The sequence below is a fragment of the Rhea americana genome, unplaced genomic scaffold (genome assembly GCF_003343005.1).
Source record: "Rhea americana isolate MKP2758 unplaced genomic scaffold, rheAme1 scaffold_163, whole genome shotgun sequence".
NCBI lineage: Eukaryota > Metazoa > Chordata > Aves > Rheiformes > Rheidae > Rhea > Rhea americana.
The window spans coordinates 978,499-990,069 of NW_028185739.1; the positions used below are offsets into that span (position 1 = coordinate 978,499).

At 43.4% G+C, this 11,571-nt stretch overlaps 1 protein-coding gene across 2 annotated transcripts; it reads right to left on the reverse strand.

Moving 5' to 3' along the window:
• Positions 1–1,418: 1,418 nt before the first annotated feature.
• RAB29 (RAB29, member RAS oncogene family) lies at positions 1,419–11,292 on the reverse strand. Of its 2 annotated transcripts, XM_085300386.1 has the most exons (5): positions 11,116–11,292; positions 8,942–9,013; positions 6,901–7,082; positions 5,785–5,906; positions 1,419–5,104 (listed from the first exon to the last, which is right to left on the reverse strand). In XM_085300386.1, the coding sequence occupies exons 1-5, from the start codon at positions 11,237–11,239 to the stop codon at positions 4,987–4,989; spliced, it is 618 nt and encodes a 205-aa protein (XP_085156512.1). In that variant the 5' UTR covers positions 11,240–11,292; the 3' UTR covers positions 1,419–4,986. The 2 variants fall into 2 exon arrangements, with proteins under 2 accessions (XP_085156512.1, XP_085156513.1); XM_085300387.1 differs by lacking the exon at positions 8,942–9,013.
• Positions 11,293–11,571: the final 279 nt, after the last annotated feature.

The window sequence follows — 11,571 nt, forward strand, 5'->3', positions numbered from 1 at the left end:
GCGCCGCGCCTCGGGGCTCCCCTAGCTGGCCCCGGCCCGCCCGGCCGCACTGCCTGTGCGGGTTCCCCTCACAACGTCGCTGCGCGGCCTCGCGCCGCCTCAGGGGGGGCCCGCGGCGGCGCGACCGTTGGGGACCGTTGGGCCAACGGTCGCCGAGCGGCCTGAGGGCGGCGCGGGCGCCTGAGGTAAGCGGCGCTCGCTGCAGCTTAGGAAGGGAGGTTAGAGCAGGAGGGCGATCCCGCCACTCCTTTGTCATGGAAGCGTGCCTCCATTCAGGGCCAGATTGCACTACTTCAGAGGGGGCTAACGCTGCGAATACACAAACCGCCGAAACCGCCCGGGCCCGCTGAGGCAGCGCCTGTTCTCCATGCTCGAAACGGAGCAACCCGGAGCTCGCACRAGATCCGAGGCCGTGGAGACCTGAAATTGCGTTGCCGTGCCCGATTCATTCCGCGCTTGGCACCTCCGTGCACTCCAGCGAGCTCCATTTCCCAGCTTGACTATGCTGGCCGAYGGTGTCCACAGTAAACCTACACATATTGCAGATTTCATACTGTTACTTAACATTACTTCTTTGTTGCACTGATGAGTCTTAGATTCAGTGTGAAGTATTTTTCTTACGCTGAAATGCACCAAATTAAGTCCAGCTGGTATGAATTTCATTATCAGTACTGATTTCACTRCAGCAGTAATTATTTCCCTATACTAGTCAGCAAATGTAAAGAACAGGCAAAATTTATGTAAAATAGAAGTAGTAAAGAAATAAACTCCCAAATAAAGTTTGGGGCTCGTTTGACTTCTAATCTCCTAGAAACTTATAATTACTCATTTTAATTAGAAAAGGAACAGCTTTCACCACGAAAAAATAAAAAGTACAATCCATAAAAAGGGCAGCTTTTGCAATAGCAAGTCATTTTTACTTTAAACTTAAATCTTTCAGACACTGGTCCTTCAGTTTAATCAACTGTAGTACTTACAAAACCACAAGGTCATCTGAGAAGACTGGTTTTGACAATATAATTAAGTAAAAGTTGACAATATTTGTAATTTGCATTTACTTAATACCTTTCTTGATCTTAATTTTTCTTTTTTGGAGTGACTACCACTTTTCTGATCAGTTCAGATGTCCTGAACTCAACACTCATGAAGATCAAGTTGATCAGGAAAGAAAGAGGGGTATTCAGAACAGCTGCCTGACTATATAGCCAGCCCATAAATACACTATGTGAATTAATGAGCTATAAGGAGGAAGATATTATTAACAAATAACCACATCAAGGGGTTTTGTTTTGTTACTCCCCTTAGGTGGATATATTGGATAACAAGTCACTATAACTGACTCAACAGATTGGAAAGTTTTACATACTTACCTCCAGCTCTAGGGTCAACAAGACTACGATAATCAAGATAACAAGGTGTTTCAATGAAAACAATTAATTTATTTTGTTGGCAACACAGGAGAGTTCACACTGCATGCTGTGTACATATTGTTGACAGCAAGACTGTTTTTGTTTTGGACTTGTGAACCCATCTGTTAGGACTGTTGAGACAGGAAGACAACTACTAAACAAGCGAAGTCAAACTTCTATTTCAGACTTCTGCAATACTGCATTAGTTACTGATTGATACAGGGAAAACCTCCCATCAATTTCTTCTCTTTATATAAACATAATACTGCAACTTTACAGCAGTCAGAATCCTGTCTCTAAAATACTTGTGCATAACTGCAAGCAGTTAAGAAAGGCTCAGTTTTTATATTGTTGACTAGATATTTCTAAATTATAGTCTACCCTCATGATTTCAAGTTCTATTGCAGTAAAAATTTCAAGCTATTATACAAATTAAAGAGTTACAGCACTAAGTAACACAGGTGGAAGAGAGTGAAATAGGTACAGTTGGCCCAGCATCACGTAAAGAGTACAAAGTCAAACTAGGCACTGCATAAGGAAAAAAATCAAGTGTCTTCAATTTCAAAACAGGTCATTCCTATCAAAGAAATGACACTAGTTAAGCACAATCCCCCAAAATAAAGACAAGGCTTTTCTGATTTATTTCTAGAAGATCACGAAAATAAAGCAAATTCTTACCAGTCTGCACAAACAAGTTAAGTTTGATTAAGTATTTCTTAAAAGCTTTGCTTCACTCAGGTTGGATTTTTTCCCTGCAGTTGTTTTAAAAACTAAAATAACCAACACAAGCTGGGCACAATGTTTCAGAGGCAACCATTCTTTGAGTACTGCCTAACACAGCAGAAAACACGTTTAGATGGAGCCTCTGAATTACAGTTTGTTTTACAGGACTAAATCAGGGTTGCCAGAAAGCCTGCATTTTTTTCCCCAAGTACCTTATGTGCCACAGAGAGCGCTCTGAAAAAAACACGTTTGCACAGTCAAATCGTTTTCCTGTTTGGTCGGGTTTTTAGAGAGACCTCAAGCAACGACTCTTTCTGTTGTGTAGGCTTAGCTTCTGACACTTGTCTGCCATGTCTGGTAGGATATTAACAAGCAGTAAGTTGTGTGGAAGAAAAACCTCAAGGTATACATCAGTACCGGAAACCACTGGCCAGAACAGAAATTATATATAATATAAACAAATATTCAAAGATCTTATTTTGGCTTTTTGCTCATATCTGAGAGGCACTTATGCAAAATAAAGGGATCCAAAAACMAAAGAGACACTGGTGCATAGCAAACTGACATACAAACAGTATAAAGATGTTTTCCTACATATGGCTTAGTGGCTAGTCTGTTGAAAACAGGTATTAGAAAATCTGTATTAGTTCCAAGCTCCTACTGACTTGAATAGTTGGTCCTGGGCAGAGTATCTTCTGCTGCTTGCCTCGGTTTCTTCATGTGTAAAGCCAGCTTTAACACTTGAACTCTTTGCTCAAACTTTTTGAGGTGCACATACAGAAATCAATAAATAATGTACGGATCTTAACAATCTCATAGGCCTTTTTAAAAATTAGACCCTTTTCCCTGTGTTCCATAAAGGACTAAAAAAACCCAAACCCCTTCCTTTTTCATATATTCAGGAAGTAAAATTCAACAGGACAGTTCCATTTTGTTGCTAATAAGTTCTACTTCCAAGTTCTCAGGTACTATCTCCACAATACTATTTCACTTTTTTTTTTTTCAGTGAACTCAAATTCATGGAGAAGGATATTTCAGTGTCTATAAAACTGAATTCAGTAATATTTGCATAACAGAATCCTATCTCAGATATCTTAGCTTTTAATAAAAGTAACAGAACAAAACACTAGGCCTAAATTCCATAGCATTTATTGTTCATGTATCAATCCTTTTCAGCTCCTGAGAACAAACATTCAGAAGTTTTTTTGTACTCAGTGAAGGTAATCAGTTCYTGTTCTTACTGCCCTCTCCCTCCATAGATTATATAGAATAATAAAAGATAGATAGAGGAAACTTTGCCAAAGAGCAGTCCTAATTCAGGATGAATTTTGACAAATAAATTTATAGTCCTGTTTTCAGATTAGCTTTTAGGAAAAGTCATTTGACATTTCCACCCCTCAACACACTCCTTATTTAATCTACTAGAGAAARTAAAAACATTATTGAAGAGCATTTGTTTAAATCTTAACCTATAGCATGGGCAAGATAATTCTATAGCATAGCATGCTTATAACACACATGCAATGCTGTGTAACCACAGCCTTATAGACTGAGTTTCCTATTAACTTTAAGATAATTGTCTGGTGTGCTTTCACTTTCTTTCTTTTTTGGGGGGGGGGGAGAGGGAGGAGGAGGAGGAGATGGAGGAGGGGAAGGAGGCTGGCAAGAACCATTCTCAATAACGATGAATACCTGGGAGATATAGTAGGAAAAAGCAGGGATCAAAAGGCAAGTAGGGAGCAGTTCTCTTCATTTCCTTTTGTCCTGCAAAGTCTTCTCCTTTGCTTCCCCCTTGGACCACTAAAACCAGCAGGTGGGCTTTCAGACAGCTGTATCTCCAGCAGCATCCCTGCTTCCAAATTCACTCACCAGTACAGAATWATTGTGGGAAGGCAATTCATCAGCAATTGCAAAGCTATTTGAGATTGTAGGTTATAGGGTGTTCTAAAAGTGAAAAGGACTGTAGTTCTATCATACAAAGGATTTTACAACCTATTCCTCGTTCAGCTCTTGGTGCCCTAATAAAGTGGCAGCAGAACAGAGTATGTACGCTTGTGCTAGAGAGGTTGAGTGAGAAAAAATGAACATAAGGCAACTGGATAATTCTTGATGAAAATCTGAGGTCTCTGCTGCAAGCACTGCAGTCAGTATACATGAGGGCTGTGCTATACAATTATTCAAATTCATACACCGATTATTTTACAGGTCCAGTAACATGGCATTGTGCTAATCTGCATCTGGCTGTGCATCTTAAGGACAGTTAGTGGCAACGAGGAGATGTTTTGGTCTCTCCATGACATGTAAACAGAGGTATGYAGTTCCAGAGCATAAGTAAAGTTTGGTGTAATCTCACACTGTGAATCTGAAGGCACAGAGAGACTACTTGAGCTTTGCATGCATCAAAAAAAAAAAAAAAATCACTGTAACACTTCAGCATGGCACGTGTGTGTTTTCTGTATACACGTGGTGGAGAATGAGAGATGCAACACTATTAAAATATACCTTCCCCATCCCTACCCCTGCCCAAGACAGGCAGCCACATGTGAGACAATGAAGTGCTCTAAATTAAAAATCATTAATCTGAGCCATGTGCTTGAACAGAGACTGCGCTACCTTACTAGCAGCAGAACTTCCATTTGACACTACATTAGAAGAGGAATCCTTTTCTCACTCCTCTCCTCTTTCTGCTCCTCACCCCAAAATCATTGCAGCAATGCTTCACTGAGTGCCAGTGTGCACTGAAGAGGAGACAGTTCACTATCATGTAAAAAATACCAGCAAGAGCTGTTTTATAAGTAGTAATAAAAAAAGGACATTGCTGCTTGACCCAGAGGAGATGGTGCAGTAAGTGTATCTAACAGCAAGCCCAGCCTGGTGAGGATGTCTCTTTTATGTTAATATAATCCCCACTTCCAGAAGCAGAGGGATTTCTGTCACCAGTGGATGAGGACATCATCTTTTCGATCAGGACTCTAGAAAAGAAATATACATTTTTTTTTGAACAAGCAACATTGTGCTACACAGTTCTGAAGCAGTACAAAAGAGAAGTAACGATTCATTCTAGAAGGATAAAAAGCTCCAGAACTTTGACTAAACAATCAGGCTAGGGAATCTCATAGGCACACTGCCAGTAGCATTACTGTCATTACTGCTATTATCTGGCAGCATCAGAAGACACTGCAATGACTGTATTACAAAGTCTGCTGCAACAACTTCACCTTGGGTCCAGTTAAGGACTGGGACACAGCAACAGGCTTCCTACCAGATGTTAAGATAAGGTGTCAATTCCCACACTACAGTCCGATACCTTTCAGAGAAGGCCAAATTCTGCATTAAAGGTTTGATACATTACACAAGAATTTCTAATCTCTTTACAGAAGAAGTCCCATCCTCCTAGTAGAGGCCTGCATATGAAAAAACATCCATGGTATTGTTTAGAGAATTTGTTTCCAAAAGCATGTTTCACCTTAACCAAGGGGAAACTTAGACTTAACTTCTGACCTTTCAGAATTCAGTTTCGCTTTAGGAGATCTACTTGCATGTTATTGCTGCTATTTGTTACTAACTGACAGCATCTCCCCTCACTTCGAAGATGGTGATGTCTAAAAGAGGGAATTAACTCTTCAGATGTATTACAAATCACTGCACTTACCTCAKAGACTCATTAATATTCTTGTTTTCCTTGACAGATGTTTCCACCCAACCAGAAAAGCCATTTTCTTTGCTGAACCGATCCACTTCTTCTCTTGTCACTGCCCATGGGGAAAGGTCACACTGTAAAACAAGAGTCAGTCATTTTAAGTTTAACCTTTTAATTTTCAAGCTGGGAGGGGAATTCTTCCCCTCACCCATTTACTGCTTGTGTTTAGGCAGCAAGTAGGCTTGGCCCCTCACATCTCCAAGATCGCAGTCTGATAGAGAGTTCTTAGGGCAAGGTTCTTAATGGGATGTTGCAAGCAGCAATATATTTATCTAATCTGAGATACAGACACACCTCAGTCAAGCACGCATGGAATTGAGGTTCATCCAGAACAGGACAAAAAAGCATTGTCATTCATCCAGAATTTGCCAGGCCTATCAGTAGCAAGGAAATTTTACTGATGTAGTGCCACTGAAGCAATCACACTGATGGCAGCAGGAAGTATAAAAAGGCGGCGAGGAAACCTGTCCAATAAGAGCCTGTATTTGTGTGATTACATTACTTTAATGACATACACACAGATCTCCTTAATGCAGGCAAGAATGTTACTTGAAAAATGCTATTGGGGGAAAGCATTCTTCCWGAACAAGCGAAGAAGCAGAAAAGCCATTTTCCTGCCCACCCATCAAGTTTTTGGTTCATTTCCAACTTTAGGCTCCTTCAAACAAGGCAAGTCTCAAACTGAATCTGGAAAGGGCTGTTGAGCCAATGTTGACACATGTAGCACATAAAGGTAGTTTTTAAATTAAAGAAAAATAAATCATTAAAGACAGCAAGCAATCTACACAGTGAAACTTGACATTGYGTCCAAAAGTAGACATCCCTCAGGCAGCTCTGAAAAGGAGAGGCTTTACCTGCCATATCATACCAAACCTTCCCAGTCTACTGCAAGTTAAAGACAAAAAAAAAAAAAAAAAAAAAAAAAAAAAAAAAAAAAAAAAAAAAAAAAAACAACACACATCTCTTTCAATTTTTCTCTCCCTTCATGGTTGTAAAAGTATGGTAATGTATGTATATACACATAAACAGACACGCAGGCACACTCAGAGTACATCTAGAGTGTCTCACTTTATTAGCCAGCAGTAGGCAAGGCACAGGGTTCCCATCTGGCAGCGTGAGTTTGCTGTCCAAATCCTGCTTCCACTTTTGGCTGTTGCTGAACGTGCTGATGTTAGTGACATCAAACATGATAATGCAGGCTGACGCCTCCCTGTAGTACAGCCGGGTCATAGATGTGAAGCGTTCCTGCCCTTGAGGTGAAAAAAGGAAAACCTTTTTTCAGTTATCTTGTTAGACCTGATCACCCAGAAATCATGCCCATGATAATGTCCACTGAGAAAATGAGGTACCAACTGTCCCCTTAATTAAGGGGGAAACAAAGGCATTAAGACACATTCTGCTTTGCGCACCTCAGCAATGCAGTGCTAGATGGAACAAATGGGAGTTCTTAATACYGACCCAGACTCTCAGATGTCCCTGAAATACTTGCATCACTCCCAGTGCAATGATTTAAATTAAGCATCCTTTCCCCAACCACAGTTTTATCTCCTGTACAGCAAAACCCTGCTAACAGCAGTATGTCTTGCCACTAAGCACAACCATCAGTAAAGTTCTAGGAGGGGTTTTTCAGTCACTATCGATATATGCTGCTGAGTGCTTGGTGGAGACACAGCAATACAAATGCAGCCTCTCAGAAGAAAAAAGTTTGATATTAAGCAAAAAAAAAAACCTAAAACTCACATAGGCTGTTATTATTATTTAAACCTTACAGCCTGTTGGTACTACCAAAACTGTATCCAGGGAGTAACCCCACTATGCTGCTATATGGCTTTATTATGCTTGTTTTGATGGGGACAAACCACAAAGTGTTCACATCACATTACACGGGTCAGCAGCACAGTGAAAACTGGCATTTCTGACATTGCATAGACATCAGCGTGAGCTCTGACATAGATCTGTAGCTGGTCAACAGGCTTTATTTTCTGAACAGATCACAAATTAAGCACTCTAAGTTACCTCAAACTATCTGTGTCCCTTTCAGGTGGGAAGAGCAATGAGGAAGGGACTATCTTGTGTGCACGTCCCCTTCAGCTTGGGGCATGTCAASAGTGCTGTGACAAATATGGCCACTCTGCCTTCCAGATCTTAAACGTCTTTTTGGTCTGAAATCGAAATCAGTTTCTTGCTGCAATCCTCTTGCTGCAAACTTCTCCTTCCTGTTTTCTTTTTAGAGATTCCAGACTTGCACGTCTGAACAGTGAAACCAGAAGAAGCCACAACTCTGTTTTCCTCTCTACTCTAGATCCAGAGGTGCCATTTTAGAGACCTATCTGTCCTCTGTCTTTTGGTGATAAGAAAATTCAGGAACAGAAGGGTTTTGTGCTTTTCTAAGCAGCAGATGCTATTCAGTCCACTTCACTGCCTAATACGGTCCCCCAGAACGTGCCCCATTCCTGACCCAGGCCCACCACCTCCGGGGCATGTAACAGTGTCCTGTTTCCATGACTGCTGCTTGCCGACCTCTCCAGCGCTGATGTGGACGCTTGTTCCCTAGGAAACCACCAACTCTGCTCACACAGGTCACTGAGCAGCCAGATAGCAACTTGCAAGACCCAGTTCTGATCCCAGCAGCAAGACCAGATTGAATTCAATGGAAGTACTCCAAGTTTAGACACAAGAATCAGGCCTTCCTGGCTATCATGCCAGAAATCAGTATTTTAACAGAAGACTTAGAGCTGAGAAGTTATATATCCAGTTACAAATCATCCCATCTCCCCATTCAGTCTGCTCTGGCTTTGAAATTGAAAAGAAAGGCTCCATAGAATTTATCATTTGTGCTGCTGTGTTCTTTGCAGATGAGCTTTTGATTAAATATTTAAATCACCACTGCAAACTAGAAGAACATCACAAAGCAGAACAATCTTGTCCCTTGATTTCACAGATTTTTAGGGTTTATTTTCATATCAGACTCCTACTGGGGAGGATGGTGGTGTGGGGGGGGAAGAGAYTGAGAGAGAGACAGACAGACAGACAAGACAGAAGAGGGCCAAGCAGTTCAGAGAGCTTTAAATTATGCTCCTGAACAGCTCTGTGGTTCATCTGAACATACCTGCAATGTCCCAGAGCTGGAGTCGTACCGTCTCCGATTCTGACCACTGCACCACCTTCAGAGCAAAATCCACTAGAAAATCACCCCCCCAAAAGGAAATCCAATTAGAAATATTGGACTTGTTTCTCAATATTTCCCCAGAGGGGCAGGCATAGGGCATCGTAGCAACTGCTGTCACAGCAATGGCAATTTGTATTGGACCACTACCCATACAAACACAGAACAGATAGGGGCCTGGAGAGACTGCAAGTGCTGTCCCCTCTCCTCCATCACAGACAGCTGCAAAACAGGTGTTAAATCCAGAAGGCTCCACACACTGTCTGCTATACTCCCTGGGTGCTCAAAGAGAATGATCACAGGTACACAAAATGCCCTTAGAAAARAGGAAATCAAGGGCATTATCAGCATCCCATTCCTGCACAAGGATGCTACACTTTGCTTTTTCTTTCTTGAAYTTTAGATTAGAAGTGCTTTAGGTGGAGTTAAATTACACAATAGAGCAGCATTCCCTGTCTTGCAAAGCCCAACCAACCTGCTGTCAAAGTCCTCACAAATGGCAGCAGAGCAACATGGCATTTTCCAGCAAATGCAGCACCAGGCAGCCAGTGTGCTACCCCAAAAGGCAGGACTTTTTGGAATCAGACACTGCCACCACCAGGGTTCGTAAAGATCCCACCTACAGCTTCCAGTCTGCAGAAGATATCCATTCTTGATCCTTGGGGTGTTGCATTGACACTGTAGCAACACTAACCAAGAGCTAAGACCAGAAAGAAAAAAGTTCAGGAAATAAGAATTCCTCCAGCACATAGGCCTGAATAACCACAACACTAACAAAAGGCTACTGGAAACCTTATCGCTTGGAGAGCTTTAAGGAAACCTTCCCTCACCCAGCTCTGCTTCAGTTAAGTGCTGTTGGGGTCATGCCTTTTGTTCTTYAAATCCACAGTTTAAACAGCAGGCCAGAGAACTGGATCTTCTCAGTTAGGGTTAATAATGCACAAAGGCAGAGTTTAAAGTAAAAAGGTCAGAGCTAATCATGCTCATGCCTCCTTTTACAATTCATAATCCTAGTGGAAACTCAGAAAAATGCCAAATAAAATGCTGGATTTGCTGTTGTTGCCTGTCTTTGTCCTGCACTGCCTAAACCGTTTAATCACTGGTAGATGGAGCACAGTGTTTCCTTTCACATTTACCACTTCCCATCATCTATAATTCAACTGTAACAAATGCACAGGGAGTAGAAAAGAAAAACACTGCATTTTTTCCAGAAGATTATGATACATGAAGTTTTCATTGCAGGAGGAAAACTGTCCAGCTAAGCTGTCATCTGTGCTCGATAGGCCTGGAACTTTTTGAATGTAGGAACAGATTTAAAAAAGATTAAAACAACAAAAAGCAAAATCTGCAGCTYTTACTGCAGTGAATGATTGCATGCTCTGCCTCCAGTATGCTAGGTCCTCAGAGAGATATGCTGAGTAGGGCCTTGGCACCTCCTGCTCTTTTGGGTCATTCACTAACACTAGTGTTAAAGAAAAAAAAATACCTTCTACTTAAGCCTTGTCCCAAGACCACTTGGGAATAAAGCTATTCTTTATCTTCTTTCCAATCACCTGTTTTACAACAGAGCTCATATTCAGCAACATGAAATCACTACTAAAGTAAATGTCAGAGCAATGCTGTTCTGATTTTCACCAGCAAGATCTAGGGCTATAGTCTCATCCTCCAGGTGAGGGCTCAGCAGGGTGTCTGCTGTGCAGGGACGAGGGACGGGCACCCAGGGCCCTCCCCAAAGAGTCAGCGCAGTTCATCAGGGGCCTTACTGAGCGGGGGCACATCAGGAGCTGCATCTGAGAGCTGCTGCACGAGTTGCCAAATACGGTAATTACAGGCTGATGACTGTTCATTTCACAAATTACTGCAAGGTTTTTATACCTGCAGGGAAGGACAGGAGCAAGTTTCCCACTACAGCCTGCGAGCAAGGGATGCTTGACAGCACCAAGCGCAACAGCTGCCGCGCTCCGCGGCACGGGACAAACCGGCGAGGAGCCGGCAGAGGCACCCCCGGGAGGCGAGCGGGGAAGCCGCCAGCCTCCCGCAGCAGCGGCGCGGGGCTGCGGGCAGAGAGCCGCGGCCAGAGCCGGCCCCGGCGGGGCAGCGCCGCGGTCCCCGCTCACCTCCCACCGTGGACTTGTAGTGCCGGTTGAAGCTGTCGTTGGCGTAGCGCTGCACCAGCGACGTCTTCCCCACCGTGGCGTCGCCCACCACCAGCACCTTGAACATGCGGTCCCGGTGCCCCATGCCGCGGCGCGGCCCGGCTCGGCCCGGCCCGGCCCGGCGCCGTCACGTGAGGGTCAGGCGGCTGCAGCGGCGGAACCGCTGCCGGCGCGGGGCTGCCGGGACGTGTAGTCCGCGCCGCCTCCTGCCCCCCGGAGCCGCCTCCTGCCCCTCCCGGGCCCTGCCCGCCGGCCCGCGGCTCTCCCCGCCGCAGTGAGGGCGTTGCAAGTCCCTCCCGGACAAAAATCTTTCGAAAAGGGCAGAAGAGAAGATTAAGGTGAGGCGGGCCTGTACCAAAATGCTGGACACAACTGCATTATACACARGAAAAAGGAAAAGCTTGCAAGGTAAAAGAA